The sequence below is a fragment of the Podospora pseudocomata genome, assembly GCF_035222375.1.
Source record: "Podospora pseudocomata strain CBS 415.72m chromosome 2 map unlocalized CBS415.72m_2.2, whole genome shotgun sequence".
Classification (NCBI taxonomy): domain Eukaryota; kingdom Fungi; phylum Ascomycota; class Sordariomycetes; order Sordariales; family Podosporaceae; genus Podospora; species Podospora pseudocomata.
In genome coordinates, this window is record NW_026946366.1 from 88,919 (window position 1) to 116,173 (window position 27,255).

The 27,255-nt window shown below is 50.3% G+C and overlaps 7 protein-coding genes across 7 annotated transcripts; 4 read left to right on the plus strand and 3 right to left on the minus strand.

Annotated features, from left to right (window-relative positions):
* Positions 1–451: 451 nt before the first annotated feature.
* On the plus strand, positions 452–1,721 carry QC762_204856 (uncharacterized protein; the record flags this gene model as incomplete). Its single annotated transcript, XM_062887375.1, has 4 exons — positions 452–644; positions 807–944; positions 1,157–1,476; positions 1,528–1,721. The coding sequence occupies 4 exons, from the start codon at positions 452–454 to the stop codon at positions 1,546–1,548; spliced, it is 672 nt and encodes a 223-aa protein (XP_062745479.1). The 3' UTR covers positions 1,549–1,721.
* A 469-nt stretch (positions 1,722–2,190) lies between these two features.
* QC762_204860 (uncharacterized protein) lies at positions 2,191–5,333 on the minus strand. The gene is made up of 2 exons (XM_062887376.1): positions 2,752–5,333; positions 2,191–2,684 (listed from the first exon to the last, which is right to left on the minus strand). The coding sequence occupies exons 1-2, from the start codon at positions 3,373–3,375 to the stop codon at positions 2,598–2,600; spliced, it is 711 nt and encodes a 236-aa protein (XP_062745480.1). The 5' UTR covers positions 3,376–5,333; the 3' UTR covers positions 2,191–2,597.
* A 375-nt stretch (positions 5,334–5,708) lies between these two features.
* Positions 5,709–7,807, plus strand: QC762_204870 (uncharacterized protein). Its single transcript, XM_062887377.1, has 3 exons — positions 5,709–6,484; positions 6,558–7,482; positions 7,541–7,807. The coding sequence occupies exons 1-3, from the start codon at positions 5,801–5,803 to the stop codon at positions 7,609–7,611; spliced, it is 1,680 nt and encodes a 559-aa protein (XP_062745481.1). The 5' UTR covers positions 5,709–5,800; the 3' UTR covers positions 7,612–7,807.
* A 2,800-nt stretch (positions 7,808–10,607) lies between these two features.
* HNWD-pc12 (HNWD NOD-like receptor pc12) lies at positions 10,608–13,786 on the plus strand (the record flags this gene model as incomplete). Its single annotated transcript, XM_062883307.1, has 2 exons — positions 10,608–12,860; positions 12,917–13,786. 2 exons carry the CDS (start codon positions 10,608–10,610, stop codon positions 13,784–13,786), a joined length of 3,123 nt encoding a protein of 1,040 aa, XP_062745482.1.
* Positions 13,787–19,641: 5,855 nt separating this feature from the next.
* Positions 19,642–21,667, plus strand: QC762_204880 (uncharacterized protein; the record flags this gene model as incomplete). Its single annotated transcript, XM_062887378.1, has 3 exons — positions 19,642–19,756; positions 19,841–20,275; positions 20,319–21,667. 3 exons carry the CDS (start codon positions 19,642–19,644, stop codon positions 21,665–21,667), a joined length of 1,899 nt encoding a protein of 632 aa, XP_062745483.1.
* Positions 21,668–22,402: 735 nt separating this feature from the next.
* QC762_204890 (uncharacterized protein) lies at positions 22,403–24,612 on the minus strand. Its single transcript, XM_062887379.1, has 3 exons — positions 24,437–24,612; positions 22,776–24,330; positions 22,403–22,714 (listed from the first exon to the last, which is right to left on the minus strand). Exons 2-3 carry the CDS (start codon positions 23,983–23,985, stop codon positions 22,551–22,553), a joined length of 1,374 nt encoding a protein of 457 aa, XP_062745484.1. The 5' UTR covers positions 23,986–24,330; positions 24,437–24,612; the 3' UTR covers positions 22,403–22,550.
* A 264-nt stretch (positions 24,613–24,876) lies between these two features.
* Positions 24,877–26,979, minus strand: QC762_204900 (uncharacterized protein; the record flags this gene model as incomplete). The annotated part of the gene is made up of 1 exon (XM_062887380.1): positions 24,877–26,979. The coding sequence occupies one exon, from the start codon at positions 26,977–26,979 to the stop codon at positions 24,877–24,879; it is 2,103 nt and encodes a 700-aa protein (XP_062745485.1).
* Between the last annotated feature and the right edge of the window lie 276 nt (positions 26,980–27,255).

The window sequence follows — 27,255 nt, forward strand, 5'->3', positions numbered from 1 at the left end:
GGTTTTGTGCTGTTTGGTGAAAGACATTGCCGTGACAAAGGTCAAAGAGTTGTGATGCATAAAAATAAAACAGACAGGTAGGTTGAAATCATTCAATACCGTGTATGACGAAAATAAATATCACTGTTCAATATATCTATCTACTATCCCTCATGCAACGAAAGTTCTTGTGGGGATTTACTTGACCTGAAAGCCTTGACTTTGCATTGTAAGAGTTTCAGGAAAAGAGCACCTCTTTCTCAGCCGTTTATCCATTGTCCCTGCAGTCTTGACTTGAATTGACGTCACAATATCCGGTAGCTTTGCGGAAGTTAAGACAAGAGGCGCACACTTTTTAAAGGGTTGGCTATTGGTTCTCATCGCTCATCATCGAATCACTCTCCCGAAATAGATTCATAGCATAGCAATACCGTATGCTACTCTACCCGTGTCGCAGTCTGCCAATTCAACCATGTCAGATTCTTGTGGCGATGACCCCTTGCCCAAGCCCCCGATGGAGTTGGAAGTCAAATGCCGCAAAGCCCTTGAAAGATACGCAGCAATCACAAAGATGGATGGTACGAGACACTTCCCTTCAGACATTCACCGACAATCTGCCAACATCAGGACGTTCAACACTCATGTCAGAGATCGTCGAACACGCGGAGAATCATGCTAAATTGAGACAATTGAGAAATTTCCTGGTGGATGCCATTCTCAAACCAGGTACCGCAGCTCCCCCTATTCTTCATCCCCGTCTCGCAAATACTGACAATGTGCATGAGAAGTACGAAACCGGTATCACAAAGCTCGCCTGACCATGACAGCCGCACTGGCCCCTGATTTTGACCAGGATATTGACAAGCATATCGCCACAATGGCCGAAAGGTCACGCCCCAAAAAAGGGCGTCAATATCTCAGACGACAATACCTTCTTAGAGATGACCACCACTGTATCATGACTGGTTAGTATGAGAGACGCTACCTTGCCTCCCTATCTCCACAAGACCAAGCAACCAAGTTCCGTAGCACTATTCACTGTGTTCACGTCCTCTCTTCTACAATTTTCAACTGTGGTGACAACAAATCCACCAGAGTTAGTCCACCTCGAGGTCCACCCACCTCAATATTAACCCAACTGACACGAGCCTACTGATCCAGGCTCGTCAAAGTGCAGCTACGTGGTGGGCCCTCCGTCGGTACTTCGACCTTTCCGACCGCACCTTCCACCCAGATATCCTCAACGGGCCCGAAAATACCATATCCCTCACATTTGAGTTCATCAAGGAGTACCGCCAGTTTCGGATAGCTTTGGAACCAGGAGAAGGCAATGGAAATATCTACACCTGCCGTATCATGGATCCAGAGACCCGGAGCATGTCTGTAGATCATGTTGCTCCCCAAGATCAGCCCATCACCTTGACGCATCATGACAACATTCCAATGCCCAGTAGGGACCTTCTTAGAATACATCATACCCTGGGTAAAATCTTTCATGTGAGCAAAAACACCGCTGAATCTATCACCAGAATGTTGACTTGTGTGTAGGCTGAGCCACGTTTGAACTAGAACGTGATGATTGAAGAAGCAGGTTGTTGATGGGATATATTCAGCATGTATGATCTTGGTATCTATGTACCAGCTTCCTTGCAGGATCTATATGGTTTGATATTGATGGAGATGGATAGCTATTTAAGAAGGCGGACGCCGAGAGTAGTGAAATATACATTACGCCTACCCAATAAAGCCAAAGGAAGGTGTGCAGAAAGAAGGCTATACTCTGTAAGCCATTAGCCAACGGCATACACCGTTTAAACCAGCATCACCTATAATCCTAACCCTAACCCCGTCTCCCCGTGCCCCCATACTCCCTTCCCTTCACCCATTCCCTCATGCACCTCTTTCTCTTCTGAAGACGGGACCCAATTTTCCACTCAACCTTTCTCACACACAACCCTCTACTCACCACCCATCCTTACCTCCCCCCATCGTCTCACACCATTCACAACCACCAACTGGACCTTCCCCCTCAGAAAAGGAACCTCCCCCTCCGCAACCCCATCCAAATGCAACCCCAAAAAGTTCTCCCCTCCACCACCACTAACCCTTCCCCTACGCAAGAAAAAGCCAAGATGATCATCACCCCCTACCATACCAAGCCCGCCCAAAATCCCACCAATAACACCCAAGCAAAACACAAGCATTCTTGGTACCGGCAGTTACCTTCCCCCCTTTAGCGCCCCTATGAACAAGCTCAAAGCAACCAAGCTAACGGCTTCCAAAGCCGATCGGTTAGACATGGGTGGCACCCTCTTGGCAACGACCACAAGAGAAAATGTCACTGCGACGGAGAAGTGTTTTTGAGTTGAGCAAAAACGCCCATGTATCAAAATTGTTATGTCCCGACTCTCGTCCCAAAGAAGAGGCCAGAAATTGAATATCTACAAGAAGTTTGAAAAGAATGCCATCAGAGTTATCACCGAGGTGAAAAACTCACATGGATGCAAATGCACCGTTCCCACTCCCAACCACTCTATCAATGCTATTCGCTTTCTTCTACTACCACCTCGCCAAAAAAAAAAAACCCCTTGTTCCACCGCCACTCAAGAAGAAACTTCTTAGCAGGTGAAGACCGAGGGGCCGGGGATCTGGTAGTTGGTGACAGGGGGCCAGTAGATGCTGATCTTGACACCGGGGTGGGAGCCCTACATATACGAGTTAGTAACCAATTGGCTGGGAACAAAGTGATGATATATCAAGGCAAAAACTTACAGAGTAAGCACCGGGGAAGGCAACGGTGGAGGGGGTCTTGCTGCCGGTACCGCCGACAATGTTGAGCTGAGCACACTCCATGTAGAACTGAGCACCGGGGTAGTTGCCGGCACCGTGGAGAGCAAGCATCTCAGCACGGAGGAGGTACTGGCCGGGGGCGATGCAGGAGGGGATCTTGATGCTGTGGCGGCCCTGGCCGTTGATGACCTTCTCGGTGCCCCAGACGCCGTTGTTGTAGCCGTCCTCCTGGATCTTGAACCAACCGCCGCCGACACCAGAGTCGGTGGTGGCGTCGTTGACCTTCTTGAGGTAGGCCATGGTGGGGCCCTTGTGGGAGATGTCCATGATGTCGTTGGGGGCAGAGCCGGTGGTGGAGAGCATGTAGCGCCAGATGGCGGTCACGTTCTGACCAGCCTGGACGGTGATGACCTTGGAGGTGGGGGTGGTCGGGTTGGGAGCACCGTTGCAGGCGATCGAGGCAGAGTCGACATTCTCAATGGGGCCGTTGTAGCTGGGCACACGGACACCACCACCAACACCGTGGTTGACACCGTTCACCTCGAGGGAGGAGAAGATGGTGTGGGCGCTCGCGGCGGAGGCAAGGAGGATAGGGGCGAACTTCATGGTGACGGTGGATGGAGTTTGAGGGAGTGGTCCAGGTAAACTTGCTCGAATGTGCTCGTCGATGGATGGCTCTCTAGAAAGGATTCTGGATGGGATGGTGACGGGTATATATACCTGTGCCGCCTGCCGTGACAACACCAAGTCCCGCCATCATGCTTTCAAGATTGTGCATCTTTCGGTTGCAAAGACTTGACGGCCTCGGGTTCCGCAGTTGGCAGCAGTAGCCGCGCGGAATCTGGGGGGCATGACAGCAGGCTTGGTGGCTTGGAGGCCAAGGAGTGCCACGCCGGCGTCAATCCGGTCACGATCCCGATCTGGGTGCAACATCTCGGCGCCTAGTCCGACTCGGTGCAGTGAGGTTGTCATCCGTGAGGGCCGCCGGTGGACGGGCGGAACATGATGGTCCGGAGACCAATATAGAATGTTCGGCAGCCTTGCCGACAATCCCCCAGACGGGCCTAGCCAAGCCTCTAGACCTTGATCTGTCTTGCCCCTGCAATCTTTTCCCCTTCAGGGTTTTCTTCTCTGATGGACGTCAGTTGTCCCGCTGACAAGCTTTTCCCGGTTTCAGGAATCGTGTTCCCCACAAATCCGATGATCTCATCCAACTGCAGTCTTCGTGTGTCCTCCTCCGCAGACTCTTGATGGAGAAAGCACCCCCGCGGGGAGCGGCAGAGAAAGGCACCTTGTGCATCATGCACCCCGGCCTTCAGCGGCCTCCTTTCCCGGGACTCTGTCATCATGTTTCCACAAAACCAGGAAGCGATTCGACAAAAGTTTTTGTCGCTTCCGTTGCAGCCCAGCTTCTGTGGTATTTTGAGCATGTGGGCATGTCTCTTGAAGGATATTCGGGGAACCGCCCGTTGACCGCTACGCGTCGAGGAGGCTATGTGATGTGGTTGGCATCTTGATGTTGAGGAATCTGGTGTGCAAGCGCCTGCCAGTCTTGGACATGTGTGTTGAGTTGAGCACATTGTGTTTTTGTCTCGTCGTTGGCTGAGCTTCTTGGTGCTGCAGGTTTTGATCACTCGAATATCGGGCCGCGTACGCCGAGCAGGAAACAGCAGCGCCAACCTGGCCTCCTAATCATGGCGGATTCCAGATGATTCTCCCGAGTGACTTGGCGATGGAGGTCTTTTATTCTTCGAGGCAGCCGTTGCGCTGACGTTGCCTTGATCACAAGTTCGTCATCTATCGTCGGGCAAAGGGAACCTTGGAACCCAACGCGGGCTTTGGTGTTGGCAAGTATACCATGGTGATAGGAACGAGAATATGGGGGGTCAATGGGATACTAGCTGGATGTTTGTTATTTCTCTGTTGTCAGCCTCGAACAGCTCGCAAACTATGTTTACGTACTGCGGTTTCTGGAATAACTGCAGCAGGCAGACGTCGACGATACCACCGACAGCAGCACCCTGAGGAAGGTGGGTGTTATCCGGCAGATGATTCTTGTTGCGCGTTTCTTGCCATCGCCTTGGCAGGTGAACATGGTCGGGCTTCGTCGAGATTTACCACAAGTGGTGCAAGACCTCCAGCAGTGAATTTTGGGTTGAGAGATAACTGAATCCTCATCTCGAGAAAAAATCGCTCGTTCTGTTGACTACACACCTCGCTACTTAGACATCCCGGCCATCATTTATTGTCGGCTATTTACAGCCAAAATATAGTATGCCCGGGGCGAGTGCTTTTCAACAGCTAGGGCAGAGGGTCGATACTAGCTAGTTACTGTTTTTAATGAGCTATACATGTTGGAAAAATTGGGTCTTCGTGCAGGTCTTCGGTTCTGGAGGCACTGGAATCCCAAACAAAATGACACGAAGAATGCTTGACGAGATCTACAATGAAAAGGGAAATGAAAAGTTTCCAGTCTGATAGTCTTGATGGGAGACGGGAGTGTGGCCCAGAAGAGTATGGCTGGCGAAAGCGGAAAGTACGACAGGCATGGGATAACACTGCCGCCTTCGGGGCACTTTCTTGCCCTCGCAAGAGATATCAGAGAGGGACAAACTCTGAGTATCGGATCAATGTTTCCCGAATGTCCGATAATTCGCAGATCTTTCCAGAAACACGGAGATGTTGTCGCTTTCGTAGTACGTACAATCAAGGTCCAATTCCTTCTCGTTTATTGCCGTGGACAATCGACCCTCCTATTGGACTGCGCCATACTAAATCATTGGCATTCCGGCTAAGTAACTCCCGATAGCCAATTACCTTGTCAAACTCCCCTCATTTGCTCATTTACCCTGCTGTATCGAGGTGGTTAAGGAGCGGTTACAACGCTGGATATGCAAGGAGAATCCCTTACTACTACTACCCGGAATTCGAGGACCTTGATTAACGAGGAGCTTCTAGAGGCACGCTTGATCTGAACAAACATCTCCAGTCCTCATCATGATGACCATGTTGTTGCTTGAGGCTAACCGCAATGTTAAGTGACCTGTCTCCACGGGCGGAGTCACTCGTCCCAGCGAATGTCGACAAGCTATTTGATCTGCTTAATACCAACGGCGAGGCGTCCTCGGGATCAACATGGAGTCGCGCACCAAGATCCCTTTCTGCCACTCAACAGGGGAGTCGGAACTTGCTTGATGGTGTTCTCTCGCCGGCTGCCACAACTCAAAGACCTTTTGTCCAACAACATTCAATATGGCAGGAACCGCTTTTTGAGTCGGGGTGTAGAGGCTCACTGCATGGTCAACAATGCGCAGGGCAATGCTCCGACCCCAAGATATTGTTCAGTTCCCTCAGCATTCTAGGAAACTGCCTTGCCTTTGCAACCGCGGGCTTACTGGCAGATGACGGCATTGTTATTCGAGAAGCCCCACTGGAGGACACCCCGACATCACTACAAATAGCTGGTGTCCCCGAAAACATCAATGCAACTCAGATACTCGATGATATTGTACGATGCGCTGTGTCGTCCTGCGAAGGCGAAGGTAGAATATCCGGCATGGCCACCTGCACGACACAGCTTATCGAACTAAGGGGACACCTGGGTGGTCCGCATAACGCCTCTAGCCTTGAGCAATTCCAGGTCCTTCATGACGGCCTAGGCCAATATTGTGGCAAGCTTGATATGGAGTTTGAGCCTGACATTGCAGGGCCGGGGGTAAGTTGGCATTTCCTCTGGAAAACTGGCGATTCTTTTGGATTCAGAAGCTGACCGCCTAACCCTTCTCCAGGTCCTGCTGTCACAAATGATACAGGCATCAGTCTCAGTCACCTCGTTTGTTTTCATCACGATAATCAGCTCTTGGGCCCGGTTCGTTCTTTTGGTCCACAAGCGAGGCGACTGGAAGAAAGCGGAGCGTCGTCACAGAAAACTCACAACATCCAGAGTCCACGGTGCGTTGGTTTCGGCTGCCGTGGAATTCCAGGAAGCCCAAGCCTTCTTCACCATGGCCATTCAGATCGCGACCATTGCCACGTTTGAGCCGAGCTTTACCTGCGGCTTGTCTTGCAGCCAGCAAGAATCGATCCAATCCCTGAGCGACACCATCATGAATGGGCAGTTGATTCGTGCTCTGGCGGTCAACAGCATGCTGCCTGTGCTTCTGACACAGTCAGTACTACACCGTGCCGGAATGAGCTGGTGGTATACCTTGACGCTTTGCATCATTGTCTGCATCTTTTCAGAGGTCATCAGGTGGCAAACTGTCACTCAAGTCCCTTTCCACATCCTGTTAGGCCGGCTAAAAGATCTAGTACCAGTGGATGAGTGTGGTGGTAACCCTTCTCTGACAGCGTATTGCCTGACGCCTTTATACAATCTTCAACTTGTGGAAATGCCTATGCTGATTGTAGGATATACAACCGCCCTGGTACTCCTTCTTGCGCAGAGCGCACATCGGACATGGCCGATTATTTCACCTATAGTCGAGAGGCATAGACCTGGTCAGTTGCTGGCTTACTTGGGAAAGCATTTCTTTCGAGTGTCTTGGTACGGATTACAGATGACCCTTGCCATCGCCACGGCCTTACATTTCGTCACTCTTTGGACCATCAGCCGCGGTTTGAATTCGTCACCGAAAGACTGGACATATGGCCAGGTGGTGTCGGCAATGCTCTGGGCTCCGATATTGGGAAAGTACCTATACTACAATATTTGTAAGTGGTATTGAACAGACTCTGGGTTGCTTCTTTTTCGCTTACGTTTCTGTCTTAGTTGGAGTGAAGAGGGGAGTCGAGGCACGGCTTGCGCGAGAGTACACGGTGATTCGACTTGAGCCTCACTGAAATGCTCAGTTATCCTTGCGGTATGGTATGCCTACAGCGCCAGGACTTTGATCGAATCACCAGCCCGGTATCAGGTTGCCTTAGCCACAGCATCGCCCCCAATAACTATCAACTTGGCACATCCGCACCTCCACGGAATTGCATTTAAATTCACGGTACAAAAGCTCCAGGTATTTTGTTTTCCAGCACCATTTGCGGCAAACAGGATGTCAATCAATTCACCTCAGGGCAGCACCTCCATGCTCCACACCCTGCTGGTGTGGTTAGCCAGCTACACCGCCTGCGTATTGAAGAAGCTGAAAAAAGCCTTTGATTCAGACCTGTCACACCTACCGCCACTTGTTTACGGCCCTTTACCTAGCGCAGCATCCATCAGAATCTTCGATATGATCAAGCCAGCTGCAGGAGACAGAAACATCATCAGACTGTCAACTCGAATCATCAACCTAGACTCGGACTTAGCCTCGCTGCCGGAATATGTTGCTCTGTCTTATACGTGGGAAAACCTAATCACGATTCGAGAGTCGGTGCCAGATTCAATGAATTTCAGAAACCCCTTTTTCTGTTCCATCAAGAGGCCGAATGATGAACGATTTGGATGGCTAGACCCGGCAAAATGGATTTATTTCTGGCAAAGTAGCCGGTACATGATAGCTGAAGAGAAGGTCGATTGGAACGGTGACAAATTAAGGTGGATTGAGGTGGATGGCTGCGGCGTACAGGTCAAGGAGAATCTGTTTCACTTCTTGGAGACAGTTCAACGGGTACGAAAAGACCCTGCAGGGCCTCACGGTTGGGGCAGGCTTCAGCTAGACTCAGGTTTCGACAATGTGGGCTATCCGCTTTGGATCGATGCTATATGCATCAACCAGGACGACCCAGACGAGCGAGGTTCTCAGGTATCGCTGATGTCAAGGGTCTATCAATCTGCCAAACACGTTTTGGCATGGACCGGGAAGAGTGACAGACTGTCGGAATGGGCAGCCCAAGGGTTCAGTCGATTAATGGATTGGGAGGCACACTGTGCGAAACGGATGAGGGAGAAGATTGAAAAGAGAGAAGAGCGCTCCTGGAGCGACATCAACATTGACAGAACGCTTTCGTCGATTGAGTGAATGTCTTTACGCCATTGGTTTGGCTTATTCGCTTTTTTTCACCGTCTTTGGTTTCGTCGAGCATGGATCGCGCAGGAGGCGACTTTCGCAAAACGTACCTTCGTCTTAACCTCCACTAACCTGTTCTCTATGACGATAGTTCTGTTGGCGCTGGAGGTGATTGACAGGTATGGGTTGGAAGATGAGTTATGCAAGTTAGGACGAGGCCTGCTTACTGGTCGGTCCGTATCAAACACTGAGGTTTTCGTTGCAATGCATACGGGGGATATCTCGAGGATGAACATCCAGACTGTCATTTCCAGGGAAATCCGATACAGATTTCGGATGACATACTGCCAAAAACTGAGGAAGATTTCTCTCCCTATCTTCTACATCCACACCCCTCAGTCTTCCAATAAACCTGAAGTATATAACCGCCGACAGAAAATAGAAATCGAAAATAAAACGGGCTGTAGAAAATAGAGGTACTTCGGCACTGCCCAGGCCCTCACCTTAGGTGTATAGTCGTTTGCTCCTCCCAGCCTACCCGCAAATCTCGGGTCTTGGGGTTTTTAATATCGGGCCGATATACTATAATTCTGTAAGATCTCGAAGGCTTTTGGGAAACCGGCGGTAGGACGGACCAGCCCCTTCTTAACTGCGTGCTGTTTATCCCAGTTTAGCAACCCCCTTCACTCGCCTATCCAGCATACACTTCCTACTCACTCGCACTGCATTCTAATCCCATTATCTGCTCGATATAACCTGAATAGTATTGTTCGGCCTATCTTTTCGTGGAGCCAATTATGGATTTGGCACCGACGACTTCCTAACTCGCAATAAGGTCTGGATGGCCCCAACATGTATCCACATCCAAATTAACGCAGCCAACAAACCCATTCCGAACTTGTCAAGGAAGAGGGCGTTGTTAAAGGCGATATGGCAGGCATCCCATCTCAGGACCATGACGTAATATTTGAAAAGAACGGCAATAGAAGTATTACCTCGGTCAGCTGAAAAGCAGGCGAGTATAATGCTAATTGCTATTTCTAACAGAAACGTGGAGACGAAATGGCTTTTTGTAGTGGACTTAGTATAGAGTCCTGAGTATATTATCTCCTTCAGCGCAGTCGACATGGTTTGGCAAGACACTTGTATTAAGTTTGTAATGCTTCCGGTTACTTGGATCCCGCCAGTAGTAAGTCCCTTGGCAGGGAGAACCGGTGCACCGTATGAGACTGTAGACTTCTTTCTAGACAGTTGTCAGACCTGCAAATTCTTGTTCTTCAAGGAGCTCCGCGCTCTCTGCAAGTTGTGTAGCCGTCGCCCCTCCTCGTCTCGTAGCCTGCTGCGTCCTCACGGCAATCTGTTGTGTAGTCTCCTTGTAAAATGAACGAGACGCCGATCCTCAGCCGCCTCAAACTTTCAAGAAACATTACGGTTTTATGGACAGTGCATTCGTGGCACCGGCTAGCATACGGACGCGCCAAAACGACGGCCTCCAAAGGGACATCTTCATGCACGCCAGCGAAACACCGCCAATAACGATGCTTCCAGTATGCGCAGTTGGCGCCAGCCGCTTGGGCGCCAATGCCAGCAAAATGCCTGATGTGCGGGGGTTGGCAATCTGGGCAGGACAGCACCTCAACCCTTGGAGACAGCAGCAACAACAACCACCTTTGAGCTGCAACAATCGAACCCACTGAGATTTGCGCTACGTAGCTCAACAATTACTCGCGGTAGGTGATTCTGATCTATGTCTGAGAGCTTATCCTGGTTTCAGCTACTGATTTGTTGAGCCTACTAGTTTCGTCCATTCCCCCGGCCCACCTGCTCGCCTTTTCCCGCTGTCGGACAGTCATACGAGAAGTTACGAGAGCTAAGCTCGGCGGTTTTTCGACAATGCGCCTCCTGGAACGCAATGATACCGGCGATTTTAGTTTGACGGATGACATTCCCGACGACCAGGTCCCACCGTACGCAATACTTTCGCACACCTGGGGCGATGAAGAGGTCATCTTTAAGGATATAAAGGACAGCATATGCAAGAACAAAAGAGGCTACTCCAAGATACAGTTTTGCGGAGATCAAGCCGGACGCGATGGGCTGAAATTCTTCTGGGTCGACACATGCTGCATCGACAAATCCGACAGCACCGAAGTTCAGCGCGCCCTTAACTCCATGTTTCAGTGGTACCGCAATGCAGCCAAATGCTATGTCTATCTCACTGATGTCTCAACTTGCCAGGAGGACACCGACGGCAACCCTGGCTGGTGGGAATTAACCTTTCGAAAATCCAGGTGGTTCACTCGTGGATGGACCCTTCAAGAGCTCATTGCTCCAGCAATTGTGGAATTCTTCTCCAAAGAGGGCGAGCGTCTAGGAGACAAGAAGTCTTTGGAACAACAAATCCACGATGTAACTGAGATTCCCCTAGAGGCTCTCCCAGGCAACACATTGTCCGACTTCAGCATCGAAGAGCGTCTGTCGTGGGTCGGAAAGCGCAACACCACACAAAAAGAAGACAAGGCGTACTCGCTATTCGGCATCTTTGATGTAACAATGCCGCTTCTGTATGGCGAAGGAGAAGATAGAGCATTTGGGCGGCTGCGAGAGGAAATTAGTAAGCATGATCGCTGTCTGTCCAGTCTACATTCTACCGACCCGCGCCTTGATAAGAAGCGCATCGAGGAGGCAAAAGGTGGGTTGCTTGCTGGCGCTTACCGCTGGGTTTTCGCCAACCCCGACTTCTGTCTATGGCGTGAACGGTCGGAGAGCCGCTTACTCTGGATTAATGGAGATCCCGGCAAAGGCAAGACCATGTTACTCTGCGGCATCATCAACGAGCTACAGGGAGCTATTGTTGCAGACGGGCATTGTCGTAATCTGGCCTACTTCTTCTGCCAAGCTACCGACTCCCGCATCAATAACGCCATTGCCGTGTTACGTGGCCTGATCTACCTTCTTGCCCACCAGCAGCCACGTCTCATCTCCCACGTGCGTAAATATACCGACGCTGGTAAATCCCTCTCCGACGCAAATGCGTGGTTCGCCCTCTCGGACATTTTAGTGGGGATGCTAGGAGATCCGAACGTGAAGCCAACCTGTTTAGTCGTCGATGCCCTAGACGAATGTGTTACCGACCTCCCGAAGCTTTTAGACTTTATCGTCTGTATCTCATCCGATCGGATAAAATGGCTCTTAACAAGCCGGAACGAGACGATCATCGAGAAGAAATTGAAATCTAACAATGCGCGAACAAGGCTTAGTCTTGAGCTGAAGGAAAATGCGATGGAGGTGTCTCATGCCGTCGATGTGTACATCGACGATAAACTATCTGGGTTGGAAGCACTTCAGGACGACGCCCTGCTAAAGGATCAAGTACGGGATATTCTACACAACAAGGCAAACGGCACGTTCCTCTGGGTCGCCCTCGTCGTACAGGAACTCAGCATGGATGGGGTTGAGAGCTGGCATGTTCTGCAGATTGTCGAAGAAGTGCCATCGGGGCTGGATGGGATGTACAAGCGCATGCTGGATGAGATCGAGCGGAATAAACGGGACTCGGAATTCTGTTGGCGCATTCTCTCGGTGGTGACGGTAGCATACCGCCCACTTCACTTGGACGAAATAGGCGGCTTGTCTGGATTACCGGAACAGATTATCAGGTCAACGGAAAATATTCAGAAGATCGTGGCCAAGTGCGGATCCTTTCTCACGGTTCGAGATAACCAGATCTACCTCGTTCATCAATCAGCCAAGGACTACTTGAGTGATCAAGCCTCCCCATTACTTTTCCCCAGTGGTGTGGCTGTGACCCACCATGACATATCGGATCGGTCACTAAAGCTTCTCTCAGGCAAGTTGCAACGCGATGTATACGGTTTATGTATACCAGGATTTTCTATCGACCACGTCCGAGTGCCGGACCCGGACCCTCTTGCGACAGTGCGGTACTCGTGCGTTTACTGGGTTGATCACCTCTGTAACTGGCAGTCGAGCGACGATAGTAAGCACCCAGATATTTTCCAAGATGGTGGTATCGTCGATGGCTTTCTGAGGCAGCATTACCTCCACTGGCTTGAAGCACTTTCACTTTGTAAGAGCATGCCGCAGGGGATACTTTCATTGGTAAAGCTCGAAAGAATTCTTCAGGTAGGCTCTACCCAGTAATAGTATCTTATTATTAAGCGGTTCTAACAGGAATTTAGTATAGGTCGATTACGTCTCAATTACCGAGCCTTGTCGCTGACATGCACCGATTCGTTTTACACTGGAGATGGGTTGTTGAGAATTATCCTCTTCAAGTATACGCTTCAGCACTTGTGTTCAGCCCCGCCCGAAGTATAACAAGAGGCCTATTTACGCAGGAAGAACGGAAGTGGATTACTTCGAGGCCAATAGTAGAGGATAATTGGAATGCGTGCCGGCAGACGCTCGAGGGCCATGGCGATGGGGTCAACTCGGTAGCGATCTCGCCCGATTCGAAGTGGGTTGCGTCAGGATCAGACGACAGTACCATCAAGATCTGGGAGGCGGCCACGGGGTCATGTACGCAGACGCTCGAGGGCCATGGCGATGGGGTTAACTCGGTAGCGTTCTCGCCCAATTCGAAGTGGGTTACGTCAGGGTCAGACGACGGTACCATCAGGATCTGGGATGCGGCCACGGGGTCATGTACGCAGACGCTCGAGGGCCATGGCGGTTGGGTCAACTCGGTAGCGTTCTCGCCCGATTCAAAGTGGGTTGCGTCAGGATCAGACGACCGTACCATCAGGATCTGGGAGGCGGCCACGGGATCATGTATGCAGACGCTCGAGGGCCATGGCAGTTCTGTGAAATCGGTAGCGTCTTCCCTTGATTCGAAGCTGATTGAATCCGGATCTAACGATACCAACCCCCCACATTACCAACGCTATGGAATAGACATGAGCAAGAGATGGATTACGAAGGGTTCAGAAAATTGGCTATGGCTGCCTCTGGAATATCAGCCACAATGTCTCGCTGCAGCGGCATCAACAATTGCTATTGGCTGTTCTTCGGGGCGCGTCCTAACTATGAAGTTCACGACAGATAGCTGAGCTGATCTCTCATTCTTTGTCTCTCTCTTTTTTTTTCTATTGTAGTGTAACACAGGAGGGGCCTAGCGGTCTCTATTAATTTATAGCCCGTCACAATACTCTAGATCCTTCTGGATCCCGCCTCTTTTATCATTTCGAGCACCCTGTTTCGTCATGAAGACAGGTGGCTCTAAAAAACTTGGTAGAGACGTTATTTGGCCCACTCGAACAACTCGAGATTGGGCTAGTTGGCTTGACGTAGTTCCAAGCGCTACAACTTTATTTGATCTGGTTTCCTTTAGTAGCCGCGAGGTATTTGATTGTCCGCCTCAATTCCAACCATTGATTATGCAGGTAGATAGCAGTTAGGCCGTAATGCGGCTAATTGCTTATTTGCCGTGTAACATAAAGTCTTACTTACAGCCTAGTATTAATTTCATTGGCATAATCCTTCAGTACACGCTGCTCATATTTCTTCTTTATCATACGAGACAGCTCCCAAGATAATTTGACTGCAGTAACTAAGCCTGTAAGAGCGGCAGCTGATGCCAAGGGAATGTTACAACCTGCACCGGGAGTGGATACAGACTGCAAGGCAGTACGCCAGAGGTGAATATGACAGGATGATCGAAGGTTGTGACAAGCGTCTCAGACATGGGTTCACTGTCAACAACAGGTTGTTCTAACAAAGAGCTACTGAAAGTAGATTGTAGACAAATGAACTTGAATTGCTTGCATGAGGAATCAGATTCCTCGACACGGGGAGCGCCCGGCGCTCCCCCCTATTTATGTCAAGCTATCTACATATATTTCTGAAGTATCTTTGTACCTTGCTCAGTGTGCCTTCAAAGCCAGAGAACCTCAATTATATCTATGCATGGTGACAGCATTGGTGGCAATGGTACCATGTCCAGCTGAACTGGTTACGTCAGTTTCAGCTTCCATGAGCTCCTATTCAGCTTGATTGACCAGAACCCTTTTCTGTCTGACAGGTACCACCCAGTGGTTCCTGTACAGGGGTATTACGCTTGGGGCGTAACAGGAAACTAGGGAGGTATGATGCTATAAGTGCTAATTTGTTGATAGGAAGTGATAAAGAAGCTTAGGTAGGTATGTAAATACGAAATGGAACTGTAGTTAAGACAAGCAGTATGTTGGTTTATATGACGATTCAACTTCGCCTTTACCTTGACTTGCAAATTCGTTATTCGAACTTAAGCTGGTTAATTTAGACATTTCGAAATCAAACACATTTTTTCCAAGCTGAAATTGACAGGGGGGTAGGGTGGAAGAGGCAGTGCTGCTCCTAACTACACACCCCACCCAAGTCTAAAAGCGGCAATATATTTCCCTTGACCGGGAAGAACAAGGGGTCACTTTGGATCATGCAGAGCGATTGGCAATTGAGCCACGAGATGCTTTCATTTTCCTTCGGGGATTCCGATATATTCGCGAAAGATCGAACCTGGACCTGGCTGGCACAGGTACCATGGTAGTGACAGGACGGAGTGAGAGAGGCTGGGACATCGAGATTTTACCACGGGTGCATTTGGATATCACTCGGGTACAATTATCAGTGCCCCGGCTGACTCAGTTCCCTTGAGCCCTTTCCACGAGCGGCTAAGTCTACTTCCTGTCATATCGGTCTTTCGGAACCTCGATGCCTCTGACCCTCGGGACAAGGTATTTGCATTTTTGAACAATGCAGAGGAAAAGGGGCCTGTTGCGCCAAACTACCGCCAAAGTGCCCAGGCCGTTTTTCGGGCGACAGCAGAGGCCATAATTAAGGACACCAACAGCCTCTCTGTACTATCACACATTGAAGATACGTCAAACCGAAAGATCGAGGACCTTCCCGGTTGGGTCCCTGACTTCAGCGCGAGGCTAGAAGCGGAAATGTTTGACAATGGGTCGGACCCTTGCAGATATTGCGCCTCGTATATCAACTTCAAATTAACGGAAGCAAGCGAGATCGTCCTCCATCCTGAGGGGGATTTATCCGTCGTGGGCCATTGTATTGACACAGTGAAGGCTGTGGCGGATTCTCGAGCCGACATCTTTCTTGATGCTGGCTGTGAAAGGACCTGCACAGTATCCAGGCAAGCCAAATTCTTGGAAGTGGCAGAATCTCACGGTATTCTGCAGGGAAAACTCGTACAAAGTGATACCGGCCCGTTCGGTCACAAGCATTGAGGCACTGTGGCGGACACTGATAGCAAACAAGGAACACGAGGTGGATGAACTTTGTTCAGGCTATGAACTCGCGGCTGGGTTTGCAAATTGGTTATTGAGAAATATCTTGCAGGTTTGCAGTCTGCTTCGGGATGTTGGTCCGGAACGTTGGGTGGGAAAGCAGGTCGCGCCATCACTTTGCAGGAAGGTCGCACTTTTGTCAGCGATTTGCAAAGGAAGGCAGCTTGATGAGCTCCCAGCGTCCGATATTCGGGACTGGCCGATGGCGTTGGAAAATCTGAAGACAGGAAGAAGAAGAGAGGAGAGTTACGGTGTACGGACACAAGCGGGTGGTGAGCAGGAGAAGGACCCCAAGGGTCATCAGGTTGCTCAGGTTATGCAGAGAAGAGCAGCAAAGAGCTGGAAGGGCCTCCAGAAACTGAATCCATGTCCAACCTCGGGCATCATCTGGAAATCTTGGAAGAAGACATAAACGACCAGAAGGACCACTTCTTAGGAGGATCTTCGAGCGTGCTGCCAGCTCGACACTTGCCGGCTGCAACCAAGATTTTGAGCTTTTTGGAGGAGCAGGGCCCTCTGCAGGATACAGAGGTTCAAAACGATTGGGCTTCTACCAAGTACACGCGGAATGTAAGCCGCTGTTTTTCCAAGGTTCAAAAGGCGCAAATTCGAAAATCCGAGGCTCTGATGAAGGAGGCTACCCGCGGCCGAAAATTCTTCCTTACTGACGGGGAGAGATTCGGGTTAGGCCCAAAATCGACAAGGGAGCCAGACGGGGAACTTTATGATCAGATTTGGGTGATTGAGAGAGCCAGTGTTCCATTCATTCTCAGGGAGACTGACACTTCGGGTTGTTACACGATTATCGGCGAGGCGTATGTGCATGGGTTCATGTATGGAGAGTTGATTGGTAGCTTGGTTGGGCCACCGAGGAGGAACTCTTTGGTGTGATGTGGTGAGCTGGTGGCGGCCGCGTTGTTGGGTACTGAACCAGGCTGAGCTTCCTGCCTTACACAACGTTCAGCTACCTTACCTACCCTGACCTGATTTTGATGTTTATTTGCAAATTCTGCATTTCTGTCCTCAGCTTTCTCTAACTAGGTATGATGGTATTTGGATAGAGCAAGTACACACCAGAGTCAAAGAGAGTATCCTGCGTGCGTTGTTGCTGGGTAAACCAATCTCCTTGACCGCTTAATGATGATAATGAAGCAGACTGTTCTCTTTATTCCAATCGTCGTCAAACATATAACCATATTGCACATCTCCGCCCTCATCAAAAGCTTCCTAGGCTTTTGCTTTGCGCGTTAGGGGAAAGGAATGATCGCCTGATCAATCCCTAAAACCCTCCCAGTCTTCCTCCGGTTGCTCCTCCCTAAGCTGCACTATCTCTCTGTGACGTATCACAAGCTCTCCTCGCCTGCCGGTCCGCGACTCGTCCCACTCTAGCTGCGGCAGCCTTTGATCAATCACTAAGGCAGGTAGGTAGTCTAGAAATCTCACCACCGGGCTATGAGGCTCAGGATACGCCGGGAAAATTTGGTCGAAATCCCAATCCATATCCACATCCTCACTCTCGCTCGGCTCCCAGTCCATCCTCTCACTCTCACTCTCACTCTCACTCTCACTTCCATTTTCACTTTCACTGCCCCCCTCACTTTCACTGCCCCCCTCACTCTCACTCTCAATCTCACTTTCAGTGACCCACTCACTCTCACTCTGAATCCACCCCTCACGATCTCCCTCCATCTCATAACCCCCCCCCTCCTCCTCCTCTACCCCCACCCGTCCCTTAATCTTACCCCGGCACATCGGACAAGTCTTATTGCCCCCCCTTAACCACTCGCGTAGACACCCCCCATGAAAAATATGCCCACAACCCGGCACCTCCACCACCACCACCCCCACCATCTCGTTCAGACAAATCGCGCACGTCTTGTCCTCCCCCTCTTTCAACGCCCTTGTATGCATGACAGGGACCTCTTCTTCGTCGTCCTCATCAACATAATCCCAAAAATACCTGTGCGGGTCTCGATGACCGGTTTCATCGATAAACCCCGCTGGAGACAGCAAGATATATGATCTCAAGAAGTAGTCATCTTCCGACGGCATTTCTTTGGTTGGCGCGCGGGAGATGTCTGGAGATATTCGTTGGGGGGTGTAGAGGGGAGGTTTGGAGGAGCGTGCGCGGACGGTTGGTTGATGTCTGGGAATAGTTTGCAAGCGCGGGGGAAATGAGTCAAGCGGCGGTTAGAGTTGATGACGCGGTAAGTTCTTGATGAGGGCCGCTTGAGAAGATTTTGCTTGGGCGGATGGATGTTGATGGTTGAAAGACGAGAAAGGAGACTTTGGAGTAAGCGGGAATAGAGCTTTAACTTTTGCGAGAATTCTGACACTTTTGCGTGTTGAAGGTTAAGAGTGGGTGAGGTGGAGGCACATTGAGACTTTTTTTCGTTTGTGGCGAGACGGTTGAGGGGGCGTGAAGAAGGTTTGGGATGGTCAAGCCTTCGGCTTCATGTGACGGAGACATTTGACTTTCACCCTTAAAAAGAACATTCCATATCTTCACAACACAGTCTATTTGCCTTGCCTGGTAATAATTTTCTCTTTGGGGTTTCAGCTGCTGCAAGAAGGTCTTGTTATACTAGCAATTCGATCATGGCGTGCCCCGAATACTTACAACACATGCCTGGGACTCAAACTCTGCCTACACCCAAGAGCTCTGCAGGGTAGCTGATAAGGTACATAAACTCCAACACACACTTTGTGAAGAACCTCATTCAGCTGAGCAGACACGTGGACACAGAACGGATTTTGCCAGAGATGCTGAACCAGACAAAGCACCAGGGTCGTTCCCAGGGGCCGGATTCAACCATTTCCACACTTTAAATGGTACTTACCTTATAATAGGGGCTTAGTTTCGCCATGGACTGCACTGTATTCATTATTGTCTTCCATACAAGCTAGGTACAATGCAGAGACATCACAGCTCAAGAATTTCAGTTTTCAGCTTTTGACTGTCTGCCGAACCATGCGTGTTCTGCAAGCCTTGCAGCTGCAGGTTTTCACACCTGATCTTACCATAAGACCCGAATAACGCGCTGAAAAAAGATTAACGACTGTAGAAAATTGGAAGTTGTGGGCCGAAAAGTGACTGGCGCCAAAGGTGAAGCAGAAAGGTGCAGGAGGAAGGTTATGGTATTGGAGCAGAATCTGACAAACAGAGGAAGGCCACAGAAAGATACGCGAAATATAAGCCCTCAGAGCAACCTGAGTGTGTGGGCCTGGCAAAAGGTGGGACTAGAGCCCTGGGAGCAACCACAGAAGCAGAGGCATTGTAATTTGTCGCGCTGATGCGGCGTGATGTCCAAGCACAATTCAGTTGAGGTTGGACACAGACACGATTGGTGGCTTGATACTGGTCAGAGCAGGCAACCTGCAGGGCGCACTGGGAGGTTGACTACCCCTATCTTAACTGGTTGGGCCAAGCCAATATTGAAGACAGCCACAGGTGCTTATGCATATCAGGCTCTTCTCATTGCGAGATGACACCTCGAATATTAAATGATGGCACCTCTGGCATAGCCAGAACCCGAGATTTTATTCTTCTATCAAAGGCAACCCACCGCGCGGCGTGTTTTTGAGCCAATTATTACCACACACAATTACCTATCATCATCAACATGGAAGCTGCTGGACTTGCCGTCGGCATTGCCACCCTATACTCAACATGTCGAGATTGTTACAACTTTTTCACCACTGTCAACGCGGCCGACAAAGAGGTTTCGGTTCACCTTCGTGAGCTGGTCATCCAGTAGTCCATTCTGAAAGCCTGGGGCTTCCATTGGCGCATTCAGGATGGAGGCGACACTCAGCAACCAGGTCAGACCAGACAGAACCAAACCAAGCTTCACAACTACCTATTGAAGAACCGCTTCAAAGCCGAGGGCGTCTTCAACATCCTCTCCGCCCTTGCCGACACACTGTCAAACCAAGAGGAACTTGTCAGAGGATATGAAATCCAGTTTCGGTCAACGCAAGCAATTCAGGATGGATCCCAGTTGGCCAGCAATGTCCAGTTAGCCATTCAGGACACGACAATCGAGGACATCAAGCCTGTGATCACTGAGTTTAAGCAACGTCTCTCGAAACTCAACAAGTTTAAGTGGGCTCTGAGAGATAAGAATGACTTCAGAAAACTCATTTCCGACTTGAAATCCCACAGCGAATCCCTCTACTGCCTTTGCCCGGAAAACGCCTTTGAGTCGATGAATGTCTACTTTTACCATGGATTGTTTGGCTGTCCAGGAGTCACCGGTAGTGTTGAAGTGGACTTCAAGAATCGCAACTGAGCATGCAGAGATCGACAAGGGGTCTTCGGTGCGGCCGGACTACGAACTGCTGGCTTCAGCGGCTACATTGAAGGCATCTGTAAACGAAAACAGGGACAAGGTACGGACAGATGACGGCAAGCTCACCACTATCGGCGAGGAGGAACCCGAGATGAAGTTTTTGGGGAAGGGTCTTGCTCTGTTTGAAGGTGAAGTTGTCTATGTGGAAATGCGAGACTATCGCGGACCGCCACTAGACCTCACACCGGAACAGAAACGGAAGACCAAGCGCCGTCGGATTCTGATTCGAAACTTTTGCAACACATTTTGGGGCAACAATACAATGAAAAGTGTCTATGGGCTTAACGTTGCTGGCATGATTGATCATACGGAAGGGGACCATGAAGGCCATTGCAGCATCCTCTATAGGCTCCCGAGCATGATAGGCATTCACAATCGGCAGCGGCCAGCGGAGAATCTGAAGCTCCGTGCACCTGTTCGACTAAAATCCCTTCTTGGGACCAGGAAAATGGATGGCATCCGGTCAATACTGGGTTCGTGTTTTGAGCTTGCCAGAAGTCTCGTGCGTGCCGTCTGCATGCTTCACTCAAGCGGGTGGCTACACAAGAACATACGTGCAGAGTCTGTCATGTTCTTTCCGAAACATGTGAGCACGCTCCAAGAGGACCGCTATGAAATCAAAACTGAAATAAATGTTTCGAAGCCCATCCTGATGGGCTATATTTTTTCACGGCCAGACGACATCAAGCATGAAACGCGTAAACCCTCCTCTCAAAAGGATGGACTTAGAAAGGCCCCAGTGGATTCCCGTAATATACTAAAACATCACACTACATACACCTGGCGGGATACCGATGACTCCTCAAGCAAGGATTCAGAGGAAAAGCATGGAAGGGTATTCCCCCGGCCAGCTAGTATATATGGCCGCGATATACTGAACAAGACCAAAGAACCGGAACAAACAAAAGATCTAAACATTGCTGGCTTTACACTCGACTATTATCAGCACCCGGCAAAGCACGCAGATCCGCAGCGGCGGTATCGCCATGCATATGACGTGTACTCTCTTGGTATACTGCTTCTCAAAGTTGGGTTCTGGGAGGAGTTGAAGAACTATGAGGACTTCCGCTCTGGTTATAACAAGATTGCCGATTACGACAAAGAGGATCATTATGAACGACGCAGGTGGATTTGTCGAGAGTACTTGAATCGTCTTAGGTGGGCATGTGGTGATTTTTATGCCGACGTTGTGCTCAGTTGTCTCATGGTGGATAGTAGCGATGATGAAGTAGCGAAGGAGAGCAAGCGGAAGCTTTGTGCGAGACTAGTTACGGACTTGGAAAACTGGCAAGCCTAGGCAAACTTGCTGGTTTCCTGTACTTTTTGTCTATTAATAGCGTTCGGGTAAGAAGACGAGAGGTATTTACCCAGCAACATGTTTCTTCACTTACTTCGTGTAAGAGGAGAGGTTACTCACTAGGTAGGTAGTGGGTCAGGCAGAGAGGTTGCTCTTAGGCCACCGGCCTGAGCCCATAGGTTGGCTGGTTAAGGGTATATTTGGTTTGCTTTCCTTTTCTTTGGCATCTTGCTTGTACCTCATTCTCATCACATGTTCTTCTGCGCAGGGTTTCCATCACTTCCAAAGGTATCCAATGGAACTGACCTTCAAAAAAGAACAATCATCATTCAAAGTCCATTTCAGTACCTAATGGTACATACCATACCTAGCAGTATCTCCCTCCACCTGATCACCGAAAATTCCACTTGGATCAATATCTCATCTCATTACAATAACCTCTGTGAGGTTGTATCTTGAACACAGAGTATATTCGAGACCTACTGGCGCCAACCTGTGGGGATACGGGGGATAGTACAGTGGTTATACCCCCCTCACCATTATAATCATCTTGTCATTCCGCACAACATCCAACCTATCTACTACCACATCACCCACCCCGCAAACCTCAACCCTCTTCTCCTGGTCCCAATGGGCAGAAGACATAATTATCACCCTACCTCACTACAACCCTCACCCCCTCCCAAGGCACATCAATTCATCATCAAGACCAAGACAAAATTATGAAAAAGAATAAATGGTATCATCAATTCATCATCAGCCGACATTTTATAAATACATGAGTGAGACGTGCTATCTAAGCATCTGTCCCTTGTGTGTACACCTTGGGTTTTTGTTCATTATCATTTCATTTTTTTTTTGCCTGTCCCCATCCAACCATCATTTACTCGGCATCAAGAGGCGCACGAGGAGGAGTGTCGTTGACCTGGATACCACCACGTTTCTTCTCATGGCTGTCAGGCATGGGAAGAGCCCACCCACCCTCACCCTCGGGAGTGGCGAGCCAGAGTCTGAGGAGATGTCTTCTGGGAGCGGGAGGGGCAAAGTCTATTGTCCAAAGTTAGCACGGAAACAAGTCAATGTTGGAGAGCCGAAAGAAGAAACTCACCCCTGTAAGCAGTGCGAGCATGGAGCAAGTGAGCATTACTCAAGAACTGAATGTCTCCAACCTCCAAAACCATGTGCAGAGCCTCCTGCTGGCAGGTATCCTCAAGCACCTTCAGAGCATGAAGTTGCTCCTCGCTGAGAGGAGGAATGATACCCTTGTCGGAGAATCTGGTCAAAGACTTGACATAGTAGGGATCCCACTTGCAGTAGAGACGGCCCTGGCCACCGTTCTCTATGTAAACAATAGGCTGGCGAACCCACTCCTCCTGGCCATCGCTGACCTCACCCTTGCGGTCAAAGTACCAGATCGGCTTGGTCAGAGTCTCGGCAACATCAGGGTGCTCCTTCTGGAGAATGTTCCAGACGTTATGAACCGAGACAATGTCGCTCTCACCACCCTCCTGGGCGCGGTGTACGCACAAAAGACCGACGATATCACCATCATCAGCGTGGAAGAACTGGCGGGCGGCAGTGCGATAGATGCGGACGGTGTGGATCTGAGTCGGGTCATCACCGACATCCTTGACGTGGCCGAGGACGTGGCCGCGGCCGTTCTGAGAGACAAAGTATCCAAGATAGGTGCCGAGACCCATGTAGGCGACGGCGTTCTTCTCTGGGCCCCAAACATCGGCAGGGAAACGCTTGAAGAGGATGAAGCCCTTGCCGTTGAGGAGATCTTCCCGGAGGTCAGTCAAGACCTTGCCGAGCTTGGGAAGGACAAAGTTCTCCTTGGAGATGCCGGTGAGTGGTGTGCCGCTGGCGATGAAAGCGTCGGCGGTGGCGGACAACTCGGCAACCTCCTCATCTGTGAAGGGGTGCACCCACTTCTCAGGGTTGTTGATGAAGTCATCGCGCTTCCATACTGTGCGGCCGGTGATCTCCTTGGGGAACTCAGAGTAGGGCTTCAGGACGTCGTAGAGAGGGGGGTGCTGGCCAGATGTGCGGATGCCGTCAGGGAAGATGTGGCGGGGGGCATCGAGGTTGCTCTTGGTGACTTGAGGAAGTTGAGCCGCAGGCTCTTCTACTAGGATTCCGGGAGCCATTGTGTATGGTATGTGTGTGGTGGTGGGTAAGGTAGGGAGCGGTTTGGAAGTGCTGGGTGATGACTGCCAAATGAAAGAGCTTGATCTGATAATGGAATATTTGGATCTGATCGAGAGCTCACATGTATGGCTTATAAGTACATGGCGCCCTCGATAAAAGGGGGCCATCTTGTCGATTGCGTGATCATCCCGGGACTGGGCCCAGAGACTATCATCTGCAATGGGGCCGAGGTCTCATTGGAAGAGGCCATGATGCACCCACGTTTCGGCAGCCCGCTCCCGAGTGACATCGGTGCTGGGCGTTGGGATTTCGTTCAGGAAAGAGCATTGGGATGATTGCGATATCAATTTGAGGGATGGCGTGCTCGGCTTGCGATGACGTGAAGGCTTAAGCGCTACTGCCCCGCAATGCTAATGGCGCTATTCTCCCCTCGACACACCTCGATCAAAGAGGCGACGTGGTAAGCTAGTTCCCTTTTTGGAGCTCCCTCCGTATCATTCGGCTTTCGGGATCTGAGATGGTGTTCTTTGTTGGATGCTGAAGTGAAGGTCTCAAAGGAGTTGGTGGGGTAGGGGAGGTGTAAGTCTTGGGGGTTAGGGTTAAGCGTGGGTGTGTTACCTTGTCTTGCCGGCACAACATCGAGCCACATTAAGCTGACAATAGATGGTTGTCACCGATTGGAGCTTCGTGCAGATATGCCGAGGTAGGGTGGACAAAGCTTGGGAGAGTTTTGTGGTTTGAGCCTTGTGGTACTTTGTTTGAATAGGGGAAGGAAACACAGGATTAGGTAAAGGCAAAGGTTCAGTTTGAGGTTGAGGTCCGCATGGGTAAAGGCACTTACGTGTTGTGAAACTGGGCGTCTCATCCATGACAGATTGATCAGCAAAATGGCTCACGAGGCTACCCCTATTTCCACTCAAACACGCCCGACTCTGACGGCAACGGTCGACCTGATAAACCGATCTTTACTATTTGTAAATATTACTAATTATCCCCCCAAGCATCATTGTGTATATCCAGTTATGTTCTTTCCTCGCATTCACTCACCCCAATATCTATCAATCAAACAGCCCCTTCAAATCAGGCACCAACCTCCTCAGCGGATGAGCCTCCGTATTAAAAACCCACTCATCCAGACTAATCAAGTCCGGCTCACTGAACATCAAATAAAAATACTTCAACGTCTCACCCAGCCAAAAGCTCTCCATCGAGTCCGTCTTCTCCGGATACCGTTTGCTCTCATCCTCGTTCTCAGGGTCATAACGAGTAATATCCGACAGTGCCGCGTTGGCGAGCTCAGTCTTGGTATTCTTCTCGATAGCTTCAAACATCTTCCATGCTTTTTCAGGCAAGTCCTTTCGGCCGGTTGTGCGATAGAGAATAAATACCGACTCGATCGCTTCAGGTCGGAGAATGTATCGAGTATCCGGAAGCGACGTGAACCCCTTGGAGATGTGCTTTTCGGCGATGAGCGAGTTGAGCTCTTCAGGGGAGATGTCATCGGGTGCTTCAAGCTGCCTTTTGATCGCATCTTTCCACTTGGTCTCGGAAAACGTACACTCTGGCTTCTCGGGCGAGATTGTTAAAGGACAGGGAAGCATGGTGAATGTCTCTGGCATGATCCCCACGGGCATGTGTGAATAGGTCCAGATGCAACCATCCATCAGTTTCTCTCCGACAGACACATGGGTTTGGTTCTCCACAAGCTTGCCACCGAGGGCGAGCATACCACCTGCGAAGCAAACGAGATGCTGGCCTTCTGGTTTGAGAGAGTAGACAGTGTCATCGCCGCTTCGGGAGACAGAGACAAGGCCAGAGACAAGGACGTTGGCGTTGTCTGGAAGCATAGGCCGGAAGACATTTCGTTTGATGACTGCCTCCATGGCCTTTTCATACATTTCGCGATATTGTGGTAGTAGACCCCCGACGAGAGCATGGGTCTTTGGGAGATATTCGTACCAAGAGTCAGCCATGGCCCCGATGGTGAAGTCATTATGTAGGTTAAATTCTGTGGTGCGGGCGTTGACAATGACAGGCCACATTCCTGGGAAACGCGTGGTGTCTTGTTGCTTATGCAGGAGCTCGGTGATGCGATGCGCAGCGTCGAACCATTTTGGGTCTTTGGTGAGGAGAGAAAGCCTGGTGAACTCCAGAGCAAATGTGCCAATCTCGGCAAGAAGGACGGACTCGTCGGCTTCCTGGGGTTTGTTTTTGGATGCATCCACAGCGTCCCATCTTGTCATCGGCATGCGGTTGGGAGTATCGAAGGCGACATAGAGCATTTCTCCAACCTCTGTTGCTTTACGTAGGAGCCGTCTATCGCCACTTAGGTCATAGGCTGCCAGAAAGCCACCCAGATATCGAATGTTGGTCTCAAATACGTTCACTTTGTCTCCCGGGGCTTTGGAAAAGTCGATCTTGGATGCAGCTTCCACTGCTTCCTTGAACTCATCTTTCAGGTCCATGATCCAGAGGGTGTCGAGACTGTCGACCAAGGTTGCTCCCCAGCCGCCAAAGACATCGCGCTTCCCACCGCTGATGGGCATGATCTCGTCACTCATCCAGGCGTGCTTGCGGTACGAGTTCCAACAACGCTGAAAGACCTTCTTGACGGCATCTCGGCGTTCGAGTCGAACTTGACGCTCTGCTGCGGGTTCAGTCTCGATAAATTTTTGAACCTTTGGAAGCCACTGTGGGGAGGCCTTTGGAAACTGGCGCATGTCCTGGACAGGGTAATTGGACTTCAACTTGCTCCATTCGATCCGGTCTGCTGTGTCTTCCTCGTCGTTTTGGTCCTTGTCATTGACGTTGTCATCGGTGTTATCGTCGAAGTAGTCATTCGGGGGGACATAATTAGGATCCCCACTATTGCCGGGCAGGAAATTGTCACCACTGCCATCGCCGTGATAGCTCTGGAAAGGGTCAATGACGTAGGAGTATTGGTATGATCTCTTGCGGATGGCGAGGAAGACGAATAGAAAGATGCCTGCAATCAAGAAGACATAGCTTCTATTCCTCGAAAAGAGCAGCATTATGGCAGCTGTAGAGATCAACGGGCAGGATGGATACCACCCTGAATTTGGGATGGGCACCCCGTCCAGGTCGTTCCCAGCGAATCCAGGGACGACATGAATTAAGATTTTGGCGGGTGGTGGGGGCATTGGTGAACTGCCGGCTTGGCACTGTAAGATACTGTAAATACGATGCGGGCCACGTGGCAGCGCTGAGTGACAGTGACCAACATACTGTTGTGGACACGCTGTGGCAGGGCTGCTGTGCACGGATCTGTGTAATAACGTGTATTCGTAAGAAGCTGGCGGGCGACTCGCCCACCACGTCGCCCTCCCGTCACTCACTGCCCTGCATCATCGATGAAACATCAACAACCACTCATCATGGCGTGAGTCACCGCCGACCAATGTCATCAGACAACACGT

Excerpts from the sequence above, each read along its gene's own strand:
- QC762_204870 (XM_062887377.1), top strand. The coding sequence starts at position 5,801 with ATGTTAAGTGACCTGTCTCCACGGGCGGAGTCACTCGTCCCAGCGAAT. Across the intron at positions 6,485-6,557 it reads CTGACATTGCAGGGCCGGGG|GTCCTGCTGTCACAAATGAT; the intron begins GTAAGTTGGCAT and ends ACCCTTCTCCAG. Across the intron at positions 7,483-7,540 it reads GTACCTATACTACAATATTT|TTGGAGTGAAGAGGGGAGTC; the intron begins GTAAGTGGTATT and ends TTTCTGTCTTAG.
- QC762_204860 (XM_062887376.1), bottom strand. The coding sequence starts at position 3,375 with ATGAAGTTCGCCCCTATCCTCCTTGCCTCCGCCGCGAGCGCCCACACC. Across the intron at positions 2,685-2,751 it reads CCTTCCCCGGTGCTTACTCT|GGCTCCCACCCCGGTGTCAA; the intron begins GTAAGTTTTTGC and ends TCGTATATGTAG.
- QC762_204890 (XM_062887379.1), bottom strand. The coding sequence starts at position 23,985 with ATGGCCCCCTTTTATCGAGGGCGCCATGTACTTATAAGCCATACATGT. Across the intron at positions 22,715-22,775 it reads TGCTCGCACTGCTTACAGGG|ACTTTGCCCCTCCCGCTCCC; the intron begins GTGAGTTTCTTC and ends TTTGGACAATAG.